The sequence below is a fragment of the Anser brachyrhynchus genome (assembly GCF_964034855.1).
Source record: "Anser brachyrhynchus genome assembly, chromosome: Z".
Classification (NCBI taxonomy): Eukaryota; Metazoa; Chordata; class Aves; order Anseriformes; family Anatidae; genus Anser; species Anser brachyrhynchus.
The window spans coordinates 28,989,139-29,012,474 of NC_137697.1; the positions used below are offsets into that span (position 1 = coordinate 28,989,139).

The 23,336-nt window shown below is 37.4% G+C and overlaps 1 protein-coding gene and 1 long non-coding RNA gene across 3 annotated transcripts; one reads left to right on the forward strand and one right to left on the reverse strand.

The window, feature by feature from the left end:
* The first annotated feature begins 333 nt into the window (after positions 1-333).
* On the forward strand, positions 334-11,462 carry TYRP1 (tyrosinase related protein 1). Of its 2 annotated transcripts, none has more exons than XM_080572915.1 (8): positions 334-502; positions 965-1,438; positions 4,196-4,518; positions 5,870-6,074; positions 7,045-7,212; positions 8,841-9,020; positions 10,472-10,618; positions 11,157-11,462. In XM_080572915.1, exons 2-8 carry the CDS (start codon positions 1,057-1,059, stop codon positions 11,360-11,362), a joined length of 1,611 nt encoding a protein of 536 aa, XP_080429041.1. In that variant the 5' UTR covers positions 334-502; positions 965-1,056; the 3' UTR covers positions 11,363-11,462. The 2 variants fall into 2 exon arrangements, with proteins under 2 accessions (XP_080429041.1, XP_080429042.1); XM_080572916.1 differs by having other exon boundaries at positions 334-481.
* LOC308185149 lies at positions 6,107-22,301 on the reverse strand. Its single transcript, XR_013943157.1, has 4 exons — positions 20,866-22,301; positions 20,498-20,626; positions 6,543-6,614; positions 6,107-6,457 (listed from the first exon to the last, which is right to left on the reverse strand). It is a non-coding gene; the product is annotated as an uncharacterized lncRNA (long non-coding RNA).
* Positions 22,302-23,336: the final 1,035 nt, after the last annotated feature.

Genomic DNA, 23,336 nt, shown 5'->3' on the forward strand with positions numbered 1-23,336 from the left:
AGTGTTTCATTTTCCAAATAATGTATCTTTGTCACTTGTTTCAGCCTGATCTTGAAAAACCATTTGAAGTATTTAGAAAAAAAAAAAAAAAGTCTTTTAAATGTGAACTTCCCCAGTGCTCTTTGTTTGTTTTCAAATGAACCTTTCTTTGCAAGTAATTAAAAAAGAAAAAAAAAATAACTTCATAGTTCTTCTGTTTTGAATTCAAGTACTTGTCTCTGACCTTTGCTAAAACTTGTAAAATCACAAGGAGATAAGCATGAAAGAAATCATGTGCTGTTCAAGTACTTAAAGTCCAGGGAAATGCACTGAAGTAGAAAGGGAGATTAACAGAAGAGGAGGGTGAGGCCAAACCATGCTGTGTTGGTAGAACACAGATTAGCAAGCAGACTGAAACAGGAAAGAAATTAGTAGTGCTGATTTGGGGTTAGACACAGCCCTAGGACACACAGAGATAGAACAGGATCTCAGCAGAGGAGAGGTACTAAAAAAGAGAGAAGAGGTACAACACACAGAGATTTGTAGCTTTACTTTCCAGCAGGACTGCTTTTAAGAACTGCAAGGGGACACAGAGTTGTAACACTGACTAGAAAACAAGATATGCTAGTTAAATGAAGAAGGGAAAGAATTAACTGGGGAAAAAAAAAAATGTTCAAAAAAACAGGTGCCATAGAGAAGTTTTAGCATATTGTGGTAGTGAAGTAAATCTGGCTGGCAGATGTACAACATGAATAAACATTTGGGAAATACTTGGAAGTCAATGAGTAGATAAAGCTGTAGGTAGTTACTGCCTTTTGTGCAGACAATTAGAGGAGGGAAGAGTATTGCTATCCACCAAGTTGTTGTTGGCTTTTCCAGTTAGATTATCAAAGTGCAGTGTTCAGCGGCACTTTCTGAGGTGGAAGGGGCAGATTGAAGGTTTGTATCAGTCGTTTTCATTTCTTCTGTCTTTCTCTTGGTGTAGAGGGAGCTGGCCGTCGTGTAGACGGAGAGGAGACAACAGCGTGTGCGGACCACCAGCTCTCAGAAGGAGACGGCTCTGCTGGATCTGTCATCATGCAGCTCCCCATGCTGCTGCTCCTTTCCCTGCCACCGCTTCTTAGCATGTTCAACAAAGTTGGAGCTCAGTTCCCTCGCCAGTGTGCTACCGTTGAGTCTCTGAGGAGTGGCATGTGCTGCCCAGACTATTTCCCTGTATTTGGGCCTGGTACCGATCGGTGTGGTGTGTCTACAGGGAGGGGACGGTGTGTGCAGGTGACTGTAGACTGGCGACCCCATGGCCCACAGTACATCCATGATGGGAGGGATGACCGCGAGCAGTGGCCCATACGCTTCTTCAACCAAACCTGCAGGTGCAGTGGTAACTTCTCTGGTTATAACTGTGGGTCATGTCGCCCTGGATGGAGTGGACCTACCTGTAGCCAACGAATCAATATAGGTAAGAACATTAGAAATATGACATAAAAACCATATGTTGGCAGAACTTCATTGTAAATGCACCTAGACTATTTGTTTTCTTTGAAATATCCCTTATATTTATATAGGAAATGTACAATAGAGGTTATTAAGACAGCTACTAGATAAGCTGTCTACCTTGTTGGCAAATATCTACATTTACCTCCCAGTAAAAGGAAGAAACAACGCCTGTAGTCAGAACAAGATTAGGATCAACCCCATTAAAGAATAGGACGTATTAATGTTTACATTTTTGTAATTTGGGGAATTATTTTAGAGTAAAACCATATATAGACATCTATGTGTGTTTGTGAGTATATCTACAAATACGTATCATGATCAATATCTTATAAATATCTAAGGTATGACAACAGGTATTTTGATTCAGATTCCCTTAATGCATTTCCAGCCTATGCTCCTAACCTTGTAATTTTTTAGTTACCTAGTTTCTGCCAATGTTTGTAAAAGCCTTAACTCATGACTATAAGTTATGCAGGTGAATCAGTGCAGAGATGATGGATATTTCTAAGAGCTGCCCAGTTTCAGTTTAGCCCAGATTATCAGTAAACAGATGTCTAAAACAGAATTTGAAATGGTTACAAAATACTTGTGGACTGAAAAAAATGTTGAGTATTGTAGGTAAATTGGAAAAGACAAACAGGCTTGGGAACAAATCCTTATTCCTAAGTCAAAGCATTCTGAATGAACAAAAATTCAGTGTTTTCTAGTGAAAGTCCAAAAGTGTTATTGAGATCTTGTAAAGTTCATAATCCTCAAAATGAGTGATAGATTTTGTTGGCATGAGAAACAACAGGTCTGTATCACAAATGTGTAGTGCCTCTTGCAGAAACAAAAATCAGCACTGCCATTATTTTCATGAGATGGGAAATACTCAAGAATGTGAGTACATGCTCCAGCAAGGGTTAACAAAGTATTGTTTACCAATTCAAAATTTTAACACTTAAATTTTTAAAAAATGCCTTATCAAGGGCTGCAGGAAAGACCTTAGGATTTTATTCATCCTTTAAGCTCCAAAAAGCAAACTAGAAAGCAGAAAGTATGCCTCATGGATTGGATATGCTAAGCCAGATTTCACTCTCTGATTCTCTGGCCTGTTCTCATTAACAATGATAATAACTCTAAAAACTAACCAAGAAATAAATATTAGAACACACAAATTTATAATAGTAAATATGAGGGCAAGAAAAAAACTGCTGTAGCTGATTTTCTACAGTATATAAAAGCAGTTTTTAGCTTTCTCACTTATAAAATCCTTTATTTTTCACTAAAATGTTAAGCAAATCACATTTATCATGCATGACAACATGAATTTAAATAGGAGAAATTATCTTCTTATTATGTGTTATGTTTACACATGAAGGTCACCTCTACTGCCCATCGAGAAAGATGGCCCCAGCTGCTCAGACTTTAGGAATAATTATTGGATTACTGTTGGCATATCCATATAAAATAGCTGTAAAATGCAGTTTGGTGCCTTTATATCTTCTAAATTCATGCCTAACTTTCATAATAGTCCCAATTTTTTATTGTGTTTCAGACATATTTTGCAAAATGAAAAGGTTAAGATGTCTGCATAAATCAAACTTGATGGTTATTTTTAGTGTACTACTTGAAATCAACAACCAAAAACCTTCAGTGAGCAGGGCTAGTATATCAGTTAAGGTCTGCAAGACAGAAAAGCATGTGTTTCAAGATACGCAGTCCTTGGATGAAATTCATGCTTCAGAAAAGCATTTTACTATTTTAAAATATGTATAAACATTACTGAAATATCCCTCACTGAATCAACTTCACTTTATATAGTGAAATGCAATTTACTTTTATTCTTCATACTGGTTCATGCTGGAGACCTGCTGTTTCTTATATCAACATAAACTCATTTGACAATTTTAGATTTTACAGTATGTTTAATTGTGAAAATGAGTGCATGATGACAAACAGCTGTGTGGACTTTTATCTGAGTCTCAGTCTAAACTTACCTTGAAATCTTATCAATCCAGGTAAGAGAGTACTGAATACTGGTACTGAGGTGACTCTGTTCCTTTTACTGATATACTGGTATTTCAACAAGTCAGCTGCTCTCCTTGTTTGTAAATTTCCCTGTCTGTATATAGGTAACAATAATTTTAAATGATTTGGAGATACACTGCTAAAAAAAAAAAAAAAAGGCTTGTTAATAATAGCAGGTAATGACATTCAAAAGGGATGATGTAATGTGTGAAACTCTCATTGGTGGATCTGCCATTTTCACTGCAAAGTTTCAAATACAATGTACTTCACTAAATGGTTGAGTGGTAGAGTTTCTGATTAATATAAATCGCAATAATTTATTTTCCTCTTGTTAAAGTTTTATCACAAGAAACCTTAAGTATATTGGATTAAGTTCTGAGAGATTTGTGGAACAAAGAACTGTCTTCATCATTTCTCTGACAGGAAATATAATTTACAACAATATTTCTAAAAGCAATGAATAAATAAATAAATAAATAGACAGATAAATAAATAATAGGCTTCAGGCTTTATTTTTATTCAGCTTAACTTTTCAGAAAACAATATTTTCTATTTATATTCAGTACTCTCTTAATTGTACCAATAAAAACTGGAGGAGTGCTTGAAGAAAAAGGAACTTAGAATTATTAGGAACAAAAAAAATTTGTCTTGTGAGATCAGACTTCAGTGTCTAAGACTTTGGTAACTTACTTCTTCTGTAACCTCACAGTCAGGAGGAATCTTTTGGATCTGAATGCAGAAGAGAGGAGGCGTTTTGTGAATGCCTTGCACCAAGCCAAGGTGACAATCCACCCTGACATTGTTATTGCCACAAGGAGACGTGAAGAAATATTTGGACCAGATGGAAACACACCACAGTTTGAGAATATCTCTATTTATAACTACTTTGTGTGGGCTCATTATTATTCTGTCAGGAAGACTTTTCTTGGTACTGGGCAGCAGAGTTTTGGAGGAGTTGATTTCTCTCATGAGGGACCAGCTTTTGTTACATGGCATAGGTACCATCTACTGCAGCTTGAAAGAGACATGCAGGTAAAGTTAGAGTTAATGTTAAGCCATGTGTTCTTGTGCTTCATGTGGAAAAACTTATCTACATATTCCAGTTGACAAAATTGAAAGCAACTCTTTCTGTGTCAAAGTAATCTTGCTTCAGTTTCAGTACTGTATTAGTGACACTAAATAGAGTGCATTTAAGTTTTAGACAGTCATTGTTACTGAGATGTTAAAAATAATATTTCAGTCAGAGTAAGAGCAAACATAAAAGTTACATAAAACTCACTTGTAAAAGTAGATACAAATTCTCAACATATATGCAGAAAATATTTTATTGGACCAACAAACGTTATTGCTAGTATTATTTTTAATATCAAGGCCACGATCCTTGGCTTAGATAGACCAATCAAAGCAGCAGAAATTCTAAACAAAAATATTACAGAGATTCTGAATCATATTTTATTTATATAATTAGTGCAACTGGTTAGAGAAATTAGTGTTTTTTGAGACCCTGCTCCATAAATCAGTGGTTCTCTTGTTTCCCTTTCTTTGTGTAGACCTATCTATAAAAAGAATACATTATTTTATGTACTATCATTATTTCTAAAGAAGAGAGAATTAGGTTTTCAAGGTCATGATTAAATGGTCCTGGCAACCATTTCAAATGTTTCCAGTAGCTTCAGTGGTGCTGCTTCAGGTTCCAGCAGATCAAATTCCCTCCAAAACCAAAACTTATATTTGACGTTAGTGTAATTTCATTATGTAGAAACCCTGAGGAGTTCTAGCTCTTAATGACTTAATATATATTCTTGCTTATGTTAGTAAATTAGATCATTAATGAACTAAATTGTCTGGCCAAAACATCCTGGTTAATAAATACTGGAAACCAGTGAATACTTCAGAATTATTAAACTCCAACCCATACTAGAACCAAACAATGGCAAATATGAAAGGGCACTATTATTTTTCCTTCTTTTTCTACCTGCTCAGTCATTCCACAATTGGCTTAGTTAGTTATTCAGAGTGCTACAAACACTGCTGCTTTTAAAAATATTGCTGTCATTAAAAATATTTGGAAAATTGTGTTCATCAGTATTGAGTGATGTTTCTTACTATCCACAATATGGTTTCATGGAAGGGGTACTATCTCATTAGAGGGGAATCCACAGCCTAGTTCAGCATTCCATCTGTTCTACTGAACAGACAAAGGCATCAAAGTGAAAAACTACTGAAAGTTTTTCCATAGATTTCCTGAGATTTCCTCCTTTTCATGAAGCCAGATTCTGACTCTTACTAAGATGTATTTAACTGGTTTTGAAAATCTCTCAAGCAGTACATACTGTAGATATCTGGGACAGATGTGTACTAATGCCATATTTATGTGGTTTAGAATATGTTACAGGACCCCACTTTTGGCCTTCCCTACTGGAACTTTGCAACAGGGCAAAACACCTGTGATATCTGCTTAGATGACCTGATGGGAGCTAGAAGCAATTTTGATGTCTCTCTGATCAGTCAGAATTCAATCTTCTCTCAGTGGCGTGTGCTCTGTGAAAGTATAGAAGACTATGAGACCTTGGGAACCATCTGTAACAGTAAGTATGACTGCTCACAGATATTTGGAGAGAATATCCCTTTAATAATAAATTAATAAAACACTTTACATTGCAATGGCTCTTCTTAGGGAAAAAAAAAAAAAGTCTTAAAGTAGCTTTTGTACATTTCTTTACTCTAGTTTCATACATCAGTCTTCTGAGAAAGAAAAAAAGTTATCTGTCTTGCACTGAGGCACTAAACAGCTCAATATTTGATCAGGAGCTTGAGGCAGAGAAAGAATTAAACCCTTTGACTTCCCTTCTTTTGCAGTACCTGTTCATCTCTGATGGCATGTATAATTACATACGGCAGCATCATGTTTTAACTGAAGCTTGAGTTTTCTTCTTCCTGCTCCACATATCACCTTCAAGGTTTCCTGTTTCTAAATGGAAAACATATAACAATACCTGTGTTAAATGTTTGGAGCATGTTTTGAATACAAGAGTAGTGAATGCTAACACACCTACCTTGGCTACAAGATCTATAAAGTCCCAATAAGACTCTTATTTATTCATCACCATCAAGCCACAACTCAGCATCTGCACAGAAATAGGGTTAAAAAAAAAAAAAGAGGGGGTTAGTTGCCTAACTAATCTTCTATAATCCTTTACCAAGCTACTCTATCAGGAAGTCCACAAAACTTTTATCTCAATTTAACAAGAAATCACATTGAAAAATAACAAAAAGTTTTCCCAAGGCACTTATAGAATCAAAAATTTAAGTAAGAAGCATTTTGATGTTTTTTGTTTGTTTGTTTGTTTGTTTTTTAATCAAAGGACCAGTTCAGAGAACCTTATGAAGATTCAGGTTCTTTGCCTAACTGTAAGATCTGACCCTTTGGTCCAATTTTAAGGTCATTTGTGAGGTTTTTTTTCCTTTTTTTTTTTTTTCTCACAATTCAGTCATTAAAAGGATGCCTTCTTTGGTCTATTGTTCTTCATCATTATTGTTTTCTGTCTTCTCTCACAGGCACTGAAGGTGGTCCCATCCGGAGGAATCCTGCTGGAAATGTTGCACGGCCTATGGTACAACGTCTCCCAGAGCCTGAGGATGTTGCTCAGTGTTTGGAAGTTGGTGTATTTGATACTCCTCCTTTCTACTCTAATTCAACAGACAGTTTCCGTAACACAGTAGAAGGTAAGCATGGCAAACAAAAGGACCTGAAACAACTCCAAATAAGTCAGGGGAGCAGACCTAACATTCTTCCTGTTGGAAGTATGAGTTTGGAGACAGTCTATGGACACTAACAACACATTTTTCTTAGCATTAAGTATTAGCTTACTATTAAGTGCAAATAAGCTCTGGATGAACTATTTTATATTGATAGCTTATGCCAGTTCTTGAAATGTATAAAAGCCTTAAAAGTCTGTCACTGTCACTAAGCAGAAATTAGCTGAGATCATGGCCAGAGTGCAAGTCTGCTAGTAATAGGTTGTTACAGTGGAGAACAGAAAACCCTTGACTGCAGAATGGTGCAGAAGCATTTAAAACTTAAGCATCATCCTTAAGTGAGTCAAACAAGTGCTCATAGTAGCTACTCTTGTATCATAATTAAAACAAACAAAAGAAAGTAAAAGTAATTGTAAGCTTTGGTAGTGCTTAGGGAATTGCATGCAATTGCATTGTAGTAGTAGTAATTGAGGTCTACTAGATTAACTGCCAGACATTTTAGTCCTTCTCACTGTGCTATATAACTCTATTCTTCTTCCCCTAATCTCCACACTTTTCAAATGAAGTTTTCAGTCACTGACATCTGAACACAGAACCCAGCACAGAATCCAACCTAAAGATTTGATCCACATTTTTCAGGCAGTATCCTGCTGACTGCTTCTGCACTTTAATAATCCACACTTTTTAAATAGAAAACTAGGATTCATGGGAATCATTTATGAAATGACACTTCAGATCACTGTCAGACCTCCTGCAAATCCTTTGGCTCTTTTGAAAAAGCATCATTCATATGACAGTGGACCTGCTCCATTTTCTTTCTCTTAGAGAACAAAACCAAGAATTTGCACCAATCTTTTAAGTATATATGAAAGTTTTAGATGCTTACCTCATTTGAAAAAATGTCCTAACAATATCTAGGTATCTAGACATGGCTTTAGCCAATTAAGTGTATGGACCCCTCTCTGGAAAGTTGGCCAGAGCCTGAAAACAGGAAAACTTTTCAGAATTCTTCAGATCCTGACCTCTGACATCAGGTTTACTAGGTGGTAGATACTGACAGTGTTTTGTAGGGAATTTTCTTTGAAAAAAAAAAACAGTATGTGAAGCTTTCTGAGATGTATTGGCAGCACATAAGGAAATGATCCATAACACATAACAGCTGGCCAATTAGGACAGATGTCAACAACTTCACATTTTAGTCAGCAGTCAGAAAACACACACAGCTATTCTGTTATGCTGAGAGATATTTAGGTCCCAGATATAAAAATCTATGTTCATACTATGAAGTGGTTTATTTTGGCTATCTATACACTAGATCCCACCAGCATTGCACCCCACATTCTCAGCATTCTTTTTTAAAGTCTATTTTAATCTGAAAATTATGCATGGGAGTTATACATGGGGATTACACATGCTAGGGACATTTCTCAAATGCCAGTTGGTAGAGAATTAGCTACTCATTTATGTTAAACAAGGCAACACAAAAACATGAAAGGTTTCCAGAGGGAAAAAAAAATGGTATCCATCTGGGACTGTAGCTTCTAAACAAAAGGTTCACTGGGATTTTTTGTGTTGTTCTTTATTTCCATATTCAGGGTACAGTGATCCTTCAGGGAAATATGACCCAGCAGTTCGAAGTCTTCACAACTTGGCTCATCTATTTTTGAATGGGACAGGAGGACAAACTCATTTATCACCAAATGATCCCATTTTTGTCCTTCTGCACACATTTACAGATGCTGTTTTTGATGAGTGGCTGAGAAGGTATTCTGCTGGTAAGATGTGCTCACGGATGGAAGAGGGAGGGGTGGTTTTCAGTCTTTGTGGTCACAGGAAATCAATTATTTCTTGTGAGTTAGCAAGGTGCCCCTAAGCTTAGGAGAGAGGACTGGAATTCTAACAGTAAAGTTAATGAAGATAGGGTAATAGCAAGCAAGCCTGTCTTCTCACCCCACTGACATCCATTATCCATTTTCAAATCACTCTCTGCGAAGGGACTTGACCAGAGATGCCAGGTACAATTAAAAAAAAAACAAACCTGTGTGTGCAAATTCATTGTCTCTGTAGAGAAAAGACAGTGTAATCATGACAGGTTGAAACACTGTGGATATTCTGTTATTTTGTGGCATAAATCTCTATGTTTCTTCTTGACAAACAAAATCAGATGCCTTGCACTCCCCCATGACTGTTTTTGACCACCTTTGCAATTTACTACTTGCATTCTGTAATTATTTCCACATCTATATCTAATCAAAGAATAGTTAAATATTGCTGCCTTTCCTTCGTCAGTTCTGAAATGCAAAAAGAAAGGGAATAAGAGAGGAAGTGAATGGAAGGGGGGGAAGGAAGAACAGAGGGAAGGAACTGCAAGGAAGGATGGAAGGAAAAATGGAAGGAAAAAGGAAAGAAAGAAGAAAAGAAATTGGCATCAGTGAACTGGAGAGAGAATTCTATATAACCTAAATGTCTGTGCACTGCTCTGCACAAAGCAGCAACTATATTACTCTTGGGATAATCCATTCCCCTCCTACTTCTACAGAAGACAGCTGCTGTTGCACAACTGAGACTTCTTTGTGCAGCTTCCACAATCAGCAGCATGGGCTTTCCCATGCCAACTCTCAGGGAACCAACTGTATCCCCTTGTGGTACTTACATGACCTGTCACAAGCTTTGCATTATCTTACCAAAATGGATTTTTTTGTTGTTATTGCAGCTGACTTTTTTTCCTGATCTACCACAGAATTTCAAAAAACTTCCACTAGAGATTATACCAGCTGCCTTCCTGAACTACCTAAGAGAACTCTTTATCACTGCTACAAAGTCAGATTGTAGAAAAAAGGGTTCCCATGTACTTCATATATCTGTTCCTCCTTTTTCATGCAAGAAAAAATGAAAAGTCCAATGCAGGTCTAAATTTTTACTAATGTTTCCTGTTAATGGAACAGAGGTATTATTGGACAGTCTTGCTTTTTGACAAAGCTGAGCCCTCCATGCTGGAATTTTTTATCAATCCACCAATCCTTCTAGAATAATTCAGTTTAGGAACAGTAAGTAAATAAAATAATAATAATAATAATAATAATAATAATAATAATAATAATAATAATAATAAATAAAATAAAATAAAATGAGAATCAAAAACCCTGAGTCACTATTTCATAAAGCTGAAATACTTCAAATTATTTTAATTTTATTTACAGAAGTGTGATTTGACTTTCTGATTTAGATACCTCAACATATCCATTGGAGAATGCCCCTATCGGACACAACCGGCAATACAACATGGTGCCTTTTTGGCCTCCAGTAACCAATAATGAAATGTTTGTTACTGCACCAGAAAACCTGGGATACAGCTATGAGGTTGAGTGGCCAGGTAAACTGTTGAACCTAGGTGTTCTTTTTCCTTCATCATGTCTTCCTCCCTGAAAGCTTATGCATCATACAACAAAGTTGGTTCAGATTTCACTAATATTTGATGTATTTGTATAGGCCTATTTCTCTTTTTTGTCTTGCTTTCCAAATCAGTTGTGTTTGGGGTTTAGTACAGGCATATAGCTAATCATTACAAACAGCTCCCACAAACCACTTCAGTTTCTGGGGAAGTTCTCATTTAGATCTAACCCTTGCACCACATGCTTATTCCTATATCATATGTCTTCATTAAATCACTAGAGAGAGTGCAAACCCCTCACAAACCAGGTAACAGAAGAAAGGTCCAGGTCTATTTTCAGAGTGTAACAAGAGAGACTGCATTTTTCTCACATTTTGGAACAAATATTATCAACCAAAATTTCAAATAGTTCTAAAACACAACTCATCATGTGATAATGACAAATAATGACAGATACTGAGTTTTGTCCTGTCTCTTTAATGACATTTAATAACTTTTTCTTGTGCTTTCCTTCCTGTAGGTCGGGCTCTCCGTGTAACAGAGATGATAACTATTGCAATAGTGACTGCATTGGTTCTTGTTGCAATTATCTTTGCTGCTGCTGCATGTATTGTACGTGTCAAGAAAAATAAGGATGAGTTGCATCAGCCTCTTCTCACTGATCAGTATCAACACTATTCAGATGATTATGATGGCATAGCAACACCAAGCCAGTCTGTTGTATGAAGAGATGGCACTTTTTGCATGTGACTGTAACTGTTTATTTTGCTGTATTTTGTAAATGGTGGTCATCCATCTGCTTTAAAATAAAGAGCATAAACTGTCAGCTGTCTTGATATATTTGCTTCAGCATTCACCTTCTCTCTTGTCACAGCTAGGTGTCAATAAAACACATTTTGAAATGTTAATTCTATGTTGAATTTAATAGAACTTCACTAATTTTTCAGGGTTCACCCACAGGTCTTTTCTTGCTTATTTCTGACAAATATGGTAAAATTTAGTAACCTGATGACAGCTAATGTCATCAGCCTTTGCTTAGCCTTTTTGCCTAGAATTCTTTCACAGGGCACATTTGTGAAAACATAAAATAAAGTCTAGAATGGGACAGAGCAGTTGCAGATATGAGTAGCAAAGGCAGCTTGATTCAGAAATAGAATCCAAAACAGAAGTCAGACATCTCAAATAGATGCATGGAAATGTGTTTTGAAATAGCCAGTATGCCAGTCAGGGAGCTACAAAGAATGCAAGGATAACAGCACATATAAAATCCATCTTTCATCTCAGATACTAGTTTTGATCTCATTGCTTTTAGGTGTCTCTGTGAAAAGAGATCAATACTGAGAACCTACTCCAGCATTTGGACACTTCAGCTGTGCATTCAAACGCAGCTGCCTAAAGGGTGTATCCCCTTTTAAAGGAAGCTGAAAACAGTCTTCTTTATGTATATATACATTTTTAAATGTTATTATTTTCTTTTTTAATTTTTCAGTCACCCACTTCCTTTCTCTCTCCCATTATCTCCATGGCAGATTACATTCTCCCCAGCAGTGAGAGACCTTGATTCAATGCTCTCCTTCTGAGGGAATTTAAACGTACATCTCTTATACCTTAAGAGAAGTACCTAGGCATCATGCTGTAGGATAGACCTGTAAAAATAGCTATATGCAACTGCTGTTGAATTTATTGCACCAGAATCTCAGGATTTATGAGCCAGCAAAAGAGCAGCACTCTGACACCTGCCTTTACACCCTGAAGTAGGGCTTGAGGAAGCCTGGTTTCAGCCTCACCTCCTCTCTCTTTCATCATGCTGAATACAAATAAACCAACTGATCACCTTCCTATGATAGCTTATGGAATCTAAATTAGCATTCATTAGTTAATATGCAGATAAATCCTTGGGGTCCAATTAATGAATCCCATACCATGTAATCTGTCCTTTAGTTGTCAAATTATAAAGCTAAGATCTGTCTTGTCTCTCTTTCCAGCTGACCCCAGCTTCAAAAGAAATGGCAAGTAATTTGGATTGAACTCCTACAGTCTCCTTCCAGCTACATCTTCTAAGTACTGTCCTAACCTGTACAGTTTCAGAGAGTACTAGGCGTGCTGAAACACACTAAGTCAGTTGCAAAGAGATGCATATTTTATACATGAAGGATTTTGTGAATAGGAAAACAAGTACCCAACACTCAATTTACCAAGCAGGGGGTGTGGACAACAGCAAAATTTTACACACATAACTTGTATTTAGGAAGAAATTTTTCATCTCTGATACCCAAGGCACTAAAGTAAATTGGACAAAAGTCTTTTCGGTTGCACTCTTGGATTTAGCTATCAATTAGTACAGCAGGCACACCAGCAGCAGCTTGGATTTCAACTTAAATGCCTGTTCTACCATTCTTGCCTGCACTGAGTAGCAACTTAACAAGTCATCCACTTTAGTGATTTCAATGGATTAAAGCAGGGTGATCCAATGTACTTTGGATTGGGGTCAAGAGACCTGGATTTTATTCTTAGCTCTTTTAGTGACCTTCTGAATGTTCTTAGCTAAATATATTTTTAACCTCTGTGACTCATTTTACTCATTTATAAAATGGAGATAATAGAGCTTCCTTTATAAGGTGCTTTTACTTCTGTGGATGAAAAGAAATGTACAGAAGTTTGATACCAGAAGGAAAACATCATGACAAAATCAGATCTTACAAGAAGGAATTCAGACATTAAAGCTATTCAATCCTTCAAGCAAAAATATACTCTCATGTTCTGAGCATACCATGAGTCTTGTAGGTCAGGGATTGGGAAGACCTGCCTACTAGTTAGAGCTGCTGCACATAAATGAACAAGGCAAGGTAGATTTTTACAAAAGATTTTTTTTTCTTAAAAAAAAAAAAAAAAAAAAGCAGTAAGCATGGGAATTAGAGGGGGAAGAAAAGTAGAGAACTGTGTGTGTGACCCATTCATGATAAGAATCTCACAAGTCCTTTCTTCAGTCACTTTTTGCAGTACTCTGAATTATATCTGGATATGAAGAAAAAAGTTCCTGCCATTCATTGAAGCTGCTCGGTGTTTGCTCCTGAGGTAATCTGATGGGAAAACTGATTTAGGTTTGAAATTTGAAACTACTACATATAAGAAAAAAAAAAAAAAGAAAGAAAAAAGAAAAAAAAAAGATATACTAGAAAATATATAGCCATAGTCTCACTTATTATGTGAGGGCAAGGACAGGAAGCAAAAGACACAAGGGGAAGACAGGAAGAGAAGAGCTGGAAAATAAACTAATTGAGAAGTCCTATGTGTAGTAATCATGAAGTGTGGGATATCAAAAAGAAGTTTTATTTTTATAAGGGCTGTAATACAGGCAGCTGTAAAGGATACCTGGAAATAATGCGACAATAGAACTAAGTTCATGTTGAACTGAAGACCATGCCAGAACAATTGTAACATAAGAACCAAAAGATTGACTCTATTAGAGGAAAAACTGAAGGGAAGCTCGATTTGGTTATGACCAGAGGTCTCTGAAATGTTGTCAGACAGAGTCTTACAAATAAATTAGAACTATGTAATTGATATAACATTGGGAGACTGGAAAAAAAATGCTGATAATGATTCTAAGGGAACTGAAACCCCTATATGTAAATGGTGATTGAACTTTCTTCCACATGTAGTTACTGGCTGAATAACATTCCATATTGTTATTGTTTTTAATTAGTTGGCAGTGAAAGTATCTAAATATATGTGTGTGTGTGTGTGTGTGTTTAGGCCTATTAGGTGTCTGCTGTACCTAAGCTTGTTAATGAGTTTTTGAGTTTATTTGCCTTCTTAGTTCTCTGACAGCATCTAAGTTTTGCCTTTCGAAATTTATTTTTTCTTATTAAAAAAGAAATGTAGACAGTAAGTGGAGAATTAAAATATTGAAAAGGCAATTCAGACTCAATCCACACAGTATTAAATAGATAAATGTTTTGAGAATCTGCAAAAAGAGAAAATGAACTAAGGTCAGGAAGCATAGAAATAAAGGGAGAGTTGACAAAGTCTCTTGAGCATTTGGCCTTGGAAAGGAAATATTATAAATGTTCTTTGACCACATAAATGAAAATGCAGTAAATGCAGAGTCAAGATTAGCATGATCCAAATACATCTTTCTAAGTCAGTGACAATCAACCTCCATCTTCAGTATGATGAACTATGCTGATCGTGGACAGAAAGAGTTTGTGGAATGCGAGTACAGAAATTGTCTTGCTATAGATAGAAAAAGATCTATCTTGCTAAAGACAGAATATCTAAAAAGATCTATCTTGCTAAAGATAGAAACTAAAATTAGCATTTCTGCAACAAGACAGCAGGTGATTTCTGTCCAAGGACTCTTAAAATTGCATACAAATCTGTAAGTCCATCTCTAAGGTGTTTGAATAACTATCGAGTCAGCAAAAGTATTGTGTAGTTGAGAGCAGCACTATTTTATGGGGAAGTGAAGGAAAAGTAAAAATGTTCTATGAAACTACAAGCTTATTTAGAATCAATAGTATGACAGGCTCCATAACCAACCATAAAAATTCCACTGGAATCAAACACAGAACAGATTTATCAAAGTCATACCATGCTAGCTAGCTAAATACCTCTCTTTGATACAATAATTTAAATATTTTATTTAGGAATTTTGTTGATGCTGAAATCTTCGACAAAGTATTGTGTGCTTACATCCAAAAATCTGGGAATCTGAATGGGATCTGAGATCTGGGTAGTGAGCTAGCCAGACCAGAGATGACAATACAGTATTGAAAGAAATACCAGGGCTACAAGGACTAGCCCTGCAGCCCTTTAGTACTGAGTTACGAAGACTGAATAAGCCTTATTTAGTTTTTCCAAGACAGATGTTGATACATAAAACAGCAATGCATGGTTAGTCATCACCCATACGACAGTGCTGGAAGAGAACATACAAAGGAATAAGGAAAACTTACATAAATAACTTGTGAACTTTACAAATTGAGGAACAGTGGAAAAAAAAGTGAGATGGCACAGTAATGATATCTTCCCACTTTTCCTACATTACAATAAAATTAATTTCTATTCCCACATGCAAAATTTGCAAGTAAGTAATAATAATTAAGAAAAAAAAATCAAATAAGTTTATTTCAAATAAATCCTTTGACACCAATATGATACTAGCATGAAAATAGCAAAGGTAATTGTTCATATGATGTTGCATAGTTTGTTCAATAAATGTATTATATATACTAGAGTAAGGGCTGCATCTGGTAAAAAAAAAAAAAAAGTTCTAAAGAAACGACACTCAAAGGCAGATTAAAGAATCTAGAAGAAGCTGGTGGAAGATTACTCCATCCAGGTATCTTCCTTTAGTGGTGGGTCATGAAATCATAGCTTGCACGAACATCTGCTTTGGACACAGAACTGAACAATTTTGTAACTTAGAGAAATATTTCCAATCCTGAAAATTTTACCTCTTCTATATATGGAATAATATATAAGCAATACTGGTCAATAATGGTATTACTGACATAGAATATAGAATTGACATGGAATTGGAATGCATCCCAAAACAAGATGCATTGCTGAAATATATTCAGTTTGTCATCCCAATATTTTTTCTCCAAAAAAGTGCCTCCCAACTAAAGATTTCACTAACAAAAGAATAATCTGGCAAGGAAGCCTGATGAAAACTGAAATGTTTATTTTCAGAATATTAATTTGTAGCAAAATGTGTAGAGCCTCTCTCTCAAAATTGAATTTTAACTTCAAATCTCATTTAATCTCCAGTATAGAATGAAAACCCTGGCCTTGGCAGATGCTTTATTCACATGCTGTTTTATGAAGATGGTAAAGGGAAATGGCATTCACAACAACTGTTTCTTGATGTTCATTAATGGAAACTAAAAGATCAGAATTCCAACTAAAATAAACCTTGCATTTATTTCTGTGTGTATTTTCAAACATAGAACATAGCGTGCAACATTTTATGTCATCCTGTAAATCCCATCCTTGATGTCCAGAGGTAAACCACTGAAAATGTGTGTCTCTGTTATCCCTCAAATATTGCAGACAAAGGAAGGGATCTAAATAGTAATTTACTGCAGTAAGCTATGGTTGTATGCACATATGAACTGACTTTAAGACCCTTGGCAATCAGCCAAGCTTGAGTTTGGATTTTACAACTAGTAAGATCAGTCACATCAAGGAATAAGGCCTATATCTTGCTGAAATCAATGCTCCTGTTCAAGAACAGGGAACCAAGGTAGTTTGCAAGAACAAAGAAGCTACACAGGTAAGGCAGAAGCAATGCTGCAAAATTAAACACATTTAATTTGAGGCTGAAGTGGTGATAGGATGACAGCCTAATAATATTTTAATCTGTCCACACAAGCTTCCTGCTTACTACTGGTGTTAAGCTTTATTTTGCTTCAGTTCATAAAGTTTGAGAGTAAACTACTGATATTGATAAAAAACCTTGTGCTGATTTTTTTTTTTTTTTTCCCAGAGAAAGAAAACTCAAGGGAGAGGAAGGCAGGAGAAGAAAATGTTTGTTTAGGAGGTGAAAGTTGTGAGTTGTGTTGTAGCTGAAATGGTCTCAGGCTATTAAGCTTGAAGTTTGCAGGGAAAGAAAAAAATAAATAAATAAATAAATAAATCCTCTCTAGACTACCAGTTAATAATATACCTGAAACAAGTAGCTCCAAACAATATCCTGACACCTAAGGCCTTCAAGTGGAATTTGGCCTGTAACACCTTCTACAAATCAATAAATGGGAATGATTCTCGGTATGAGCAGCATAGTTAAAGGCAAATAATAAAATAAAAGGAAATAGTACTTAGTGATTGAAAGATTACATCATGCAGGAATCAAAAGTGAAAATGCTGATTTCAACTGTACTTTAGATGACAGGGATCTTTTTTTTTTTTTTTTTTAAATGGAAGAAAATGTCACCTATGCTAACCACTGCTATGCAATTGCACTTAATATGAGCATTAAACAAAAGTCTCATGTTTGTAACATGGTCAAATTTCCATTTTATATATCTTTAGGAACCACATTTTTACACCACACCTCCAAAACCACTAGTACTGTGTCCAAGCAGAGAGAACACAGTGGTCTTCTGCTATAAACAGGGTTTGCTACTTACCACAAGGTGGCATTTCACCAAAAAAAAATTCAAGTTGTTTTCAAACTTGAGATGGAAAATTTTCCTAGTTGTTAACTAAAAAAAGTCATTTTAAATTCTAGAAGAAAATTATTTTAGCTTGTATCCCTCAGCTTCCTACTTTCAACTTCCTACTAAGAGAAGTTTACCTTCTTATTTTTGGGACATTATTTAAATTGTTCCAGACTCACTGTTCTAAAAACAAATACTTACAAGAAATAATACATGCCCAACTATCTCATATCTGTAATTAATTTGTTATAAGAGCAAGTAAAACCAACCTATTGGGGAAAGTTAAATTGACGATTTTTTTTTTTAGCAGAAGCATAAAAGTGATTGTAATATTTTCTTTTTTTATATTCTTACATATACAAGCAAAAAGAAAATGTGGGACTACCAAACATCGATATTATTTGATATTGGCAATTTATTATTTGAGTTTGTCCTTTTAACACTGCTAATGTTTTTCTTCTGTCAGTTTTGGAAGATAAACCAATTGCTGCAACAGCAGAGCCATCAAAAGTATCACTTCTTCAAGCAGGAATTCAGAAAAGTGATGCTGATGACAACCAAGCTGGCATAAAGGTGGCCAGATACATTTATTTTCTTCATCTGGACACCAGCATTTAATCGCTGCACATCACCTAAATTTTCACCTTAGCGTGGTATGGGTGGAGGTCACAGAACCACAGAATTGTCTAGGTTGGAAGAGACCTCCAAGATCACCTAGTCCAACCTCTGACCTAACACTAACAAGTCCTTCACTAAACCATATTACTAAGCTCTACATCTAAACATCTTTTAAAGACCTCCAGGGATGGTGACTCAACCACTTCCCTGGGCAGCCCATTCCAATGCCTAACAACCCTTTCAGTAAAGAAGTTCTTCCTAACATCCAACCTAAACCTCCCCTGGCGCAACTTTAGCCCACTCCCCCTTGTCCTGTCACCAGGCACGTGGGAGAATAGACCAATCCCCACCCCGCTACAGCCTCCTTTAAGGTACCTGTAGAGAGCGATAAGGTCACCCCTGAGCCTCCTCTTCTCCAGGTTAAACAATCCCAGCTCCCTCAACCGCTCCTCGTAAGACTTGTTCTCCAGACCCCTCACCAGCTTCGTTGTCCTTCTCTGGACTCTCTCGAGCACCTCCATGTCCTTCTTGTAGCGAGGGGCCCAAAACTGAACACAGTACTCGAGGTGCGGCCTCACCAGAGCCGAGTACAGGGGGAAAATCACTTCCCTAGACCTGCTGGCCACACTGCTTCTTATGCAGGCCAGGATGCTGTTGGCCTTCTTGGCCACCTGAGCACACTGCTGGCTCATATTCAGATGACTATCAAGCAATACTCCCAGTTCCTTCTCTGCCAGGCAGCTTTCTAACCACTCATCTCCCAGCCTGTAGCTCTGCTTGGAGTTGTTGTGCCCCAGGTGCAGGACCCGGCACTTGGCCTTGTTGAACTTCATGCAGTTGACCTCAGCCCATCGGTCCAGCCTATCCAGATCCTCCTGCAGAGTCTTCCTACCCTCGAGCAGACCGACACATGCACCTAACTTGGTGTCATCTGCAAACTTACTGAGGGTGCACTCGATCCCCTCATCCAGATCATCGATAAAAATATTAAAGAGGACTTTAAAGAGGTCCCTGCAGACCATGCTGTTGTTGCTACCACTGTGTCTTTTCCCCTGTGGTATTCTCTGAAATGGTGAGTGAAAGAGATTGCAATCTAACAGGAGACCTGTTAGCCCATACATCCCAACAGACAATGTGAAAAACTGTATGGTAATTATTAATCAAAATTAATTTGGAAACAGGCTAAAATTAGGCCATGAACTACAGAAAAGAGACTGAAATAGTATTTCACCAATGGAGATTCCTTTCTGAATAGGTTTTCCACATGTTTTGACATCAATCTGAGGATTGTTACAATTGTTTTAATAGGCTCTTTAAAATGTCTTTTCTAGGAATGGAGATTTAGGGTCAGAGAGTAAAGTACTTCACATTTTAGCTTTATCACAGACAGCAAGTGCTGTCTCTGCACAAAAATGACCTTAGAAAATATTTCTGAACCAGAGGCAAATGGCCATAAATGTTAATTATGGCTCTTGCCTTTTAGATGTTAACAAAGTGGCAGGGAAGATAGAGTCTGTCCTCTTAGCTACAAAAGATGAGATGTAGTAAAATGTGGAACAATGAAGGATAATGGCATGGAAAGCAAAGTTCAAATATTGTTCTTGGTAATCAACAAATAGTGGCTATCTGGCATGAACACTGTGAGGCTTGGCATCTCAGGGTCATGCCCTGTATCATCTTCAGGGGTTGCATTTTGCACCTCATGGAGCAGGGGCCACATTTTGCATCCCCTCAAGCAGAAACCTCAGTTCTAAAATTTTCTTGTCATGTTAGGACACAGCAGCTTCCTAAACTGACTGTTCACTGTGGTTCATCCTCCTTTGCTCTGAAAAGCCCCCTTCCTGTTTTTCCTCTTCTCCCAGACCTATTCAGATACAGTCCAGTAATTCTGAGGCTAATGTGTCAGACAACAGGTAAGAGCAGAGTTTGCTTTTCAAATATGTTGTCAGTCTGTGATGGAAACGTGAACAGATACTGGTAATGACAGTATTGGAGAGCTGGATTGTTCAGGAGACCTCAATAAGCAGGGGCAAAGAAAGAAAGTAACTATTGCTGGTTCATTCACGGGGAAACTCACCTTAATGTATAAATGTCCATTTGCTATCTGAGTTTTCAAAGGACTTATGTTAGTTGGGATCACGCGTTGCTGAAAGCAGGCCCTCTGCACATGGGTAAACTTCACTTATCTGAGGGGAAACTTTCCATTCTGAAAAAAAAAAAAAAATCATGCAAAGTTTGGCCTTAAAAATTCTATCCAAAGGAGTATAACACTGTTTAGCTGACAAATGAAGAAGGGAGGGAAAGAAAAAGAGAGGAAGAGGAAAAGAGGAAAGAGAGAGAGGAGAGAGAGAGAGAGAGAGAGAGAGGGAGGGAGGGAGGGAGAGAGAAAGAACCTAGGGATGGAAGGCAATAAAGAGAACTAACTTTTAAATGAGTTTTACTTACTTTAAACAAGTTCTGGTAAAATGTTTAAAAAGAGAAGTAATGACTATTCCATAGTGGAAATAGTTGTCTATATTTAAGCAGCAGTAGTTTCCCTTCTGTATGGCTCTTCCTGTTCAAGTAACTCTTTCTCTATAGCTCTAAAACAGCCTTCTTTTCAGGATAACAGACAAACATGTTTATCGTTTGACATGTGTGAGTTTTGTGCAAAACTATGTGTTGTGCCTCCTGATAACTTTTTCAAAATCTCCAGATCCAAGCTGAAGCAGCCTCTTCTAATCATCTCCTTCTCCAGGCAACAGCCTCTTGTAAAATCTCGGAAGAAAAACAACACAGCACTGGATTTTCGCAGATCTTCCCGAGGAGCTGGATTTACCAGCCAGAGCCTCTCTTTTTTTTTTTTTTTTTTCCAGGGCTGCCTTCTGGGATGTGGCTTCAGAATGGCGCAGGCCACCCTCGGGAGCAGGATCGGTGCCTTGTCCCCGGCCTGCCACGAGATGGCAATATTTCAGAGCAGTGCCCTCCCCGGCCGCACGCCGCAGCATCCTGGGCAGGGCTGTGCTCTGGGGGTGAGGTGCTCAGCTTTGGCAGCAGCAATACCACAGCGTTCCTTCCCCACACCAGCCCCTCCAGCCCTTTGCCGAGTGTGTTTGCTTCCTACTTTTAACGAGCAGTTCAACTTCAGCCCCTGTGCTCAGGCACTTCTAGGCACACCTGGTTTCTCAATCGATTTACACCGTGTTTCCACCACAGAGAAGCAAATAGACTCAGATAAAATTGTGTTGCTGTCCCAGGTATGCAGTCTGGGAGGTATTTTGCCCATAACCAGATGTTGATGGTGTTAAATTTTCACTTAAACCTGTCTAGCAGATACACTGAGAAGAGTACATTCTTTAATTTATTATCAGAGATCCTGCTTCTGGATGTCTCTTCATAAAGCACAGAGGGTAAATTCTATTCAACACAGAAGGAGAATTTAAATTCCTAAATCTACTCTAGTGTTAGAATTTCATCTGGTACATTCCTCAGCTGTGGCTAGGTATAGCGCTCTTCCATTTAAAATGTGCTTTTAGACATTGCCTTGCTAGATTTAGGTTATCAGACATAAAAGCTTGAGAGGGAACGGACCAGTTAGGGGAAAGGTCAGAGGCAGGAGATAGGAGATTCCCAACAACTGCAGTTAGGGTCCACAAAGATAGCAAAAGTAAGCTTGAGAATTGTTTTGACAGATATCTGAGATGTCTGACCATATTTAAGACTTGACAGACCCACCCAGAGCCACCTGACAAAATTTAGATCTGTTGTGGTAACAATCAGGTGGCTGCAATTAACCTTGGCCTGAAATCAAACTTACACCTGAACTTTGGACTTAGTCACCTGGTCAGGCTGCAGTCTGACTCTTCTCCTGAGGCAAGCAGACCTTAATTAGGATCAGGAAACTCCAGGAGAGGTGATTTGGGCTACAGTTTGTGCTAGGCAACTCCTGCTATTAGGGGCAACTAATCTTTATATGTGCCTGAGTCAGATTTTGAATTAACCAATCCAAGCCATCAGGAGGGGATCAACTAGAGTTACATTTAGGCTTTGTAGGGGCTGCCCTGAGAAATTTAATGCTCATAGAGGGGCTTCTGTTAACTATATAATTCCACATCTAGGGCATGCAGGCACCATCAGCTAAGATTAAATGGTAGGGGTAATATCACAGTGCATGTATGTGCAATTCCAGATTACTGCTGATAGTTTAAATCAAACATGGTCAGGGACCTGCTCAGGGTTGCAGGTGGACACTGATAAGGGATTTCAGGAAATTAGGGTTACTTACTTAACCCATACATCTATAGCTACAGTTGTAATTTGAAACTTGAACTTAAGTAAAGGTGTAAGGTATTATAACTGGTTTGGAAAGGTTTTGTATAGGTCTCACTTAAACTTGCAGGCAGTTGATGGGCTAACAACGATAGTATAGGGATTAACATTCATTCTGGCAGGGGAGATGAGCAGGAAGGATTACTTTTCTAAAGAGAAGTTTTCAAGACTAGGCCTGTGGGCCTAGTGAAGGTGATAGTGAAGGTTATGTGACCAAGGCCACCAAGAAAAATTTAAATACAGGTCATTGTGGTCCTGGCTGCAGTTGGTGAGTATGTGAATGCCTTTAAGAGATGCTTTGCAGGAAAGTGCATACTATAATCTCTGAAACAGGTTTCCTAGTCTGGATTAGGGTTGTCTGTCTATAACATTAGATCAGATCTATATTAAAGAAAATAAACCTAATAATAAAATCCATAGGGATTGTCAGGAGTCACAGGTTAATCATGGCATTAGGGCTCAGACCAGCCAGAACTCAGCTGGTTTGGTAACTAGAATTTGGATAACTTGGATTAGGAGAATTTGTTTTAGTAGCTGGAGGGAGGAAAAAAAAAAAGTGCTAAATCTACATCATGGGTGTGTCTGCGGTTCAGAGCAAATGAGATGGT

What these genes read in the sequence shown, in the direction of transcription:
- TYRP1 (XM_080572915.1), top strand. Translation starts at nt 1,057, where the DNA reads ATGCAGCTCCCCATGCTGCTGCTCCTTTCCCTGCCACCGCTTCTTAGC. An exon ending in AGCTTGAAAGAGACATGCAG is followed by an intron (nt 4,519 to 5,869) that starts GTAAAGTTAGAG and finishes TATGTGGTTTAG; the next exon opens with AATATGTTACAGGACCCCAC. An exon ending in TTTCCGTAACACAGTAGAAG is followed by an intron (nt 7,213 to 8,840) that starts GTAAGCATGGCA and finishes TTCCATATTCAG; the next exon opens with GGTACAGTGATCCTTCAGGG.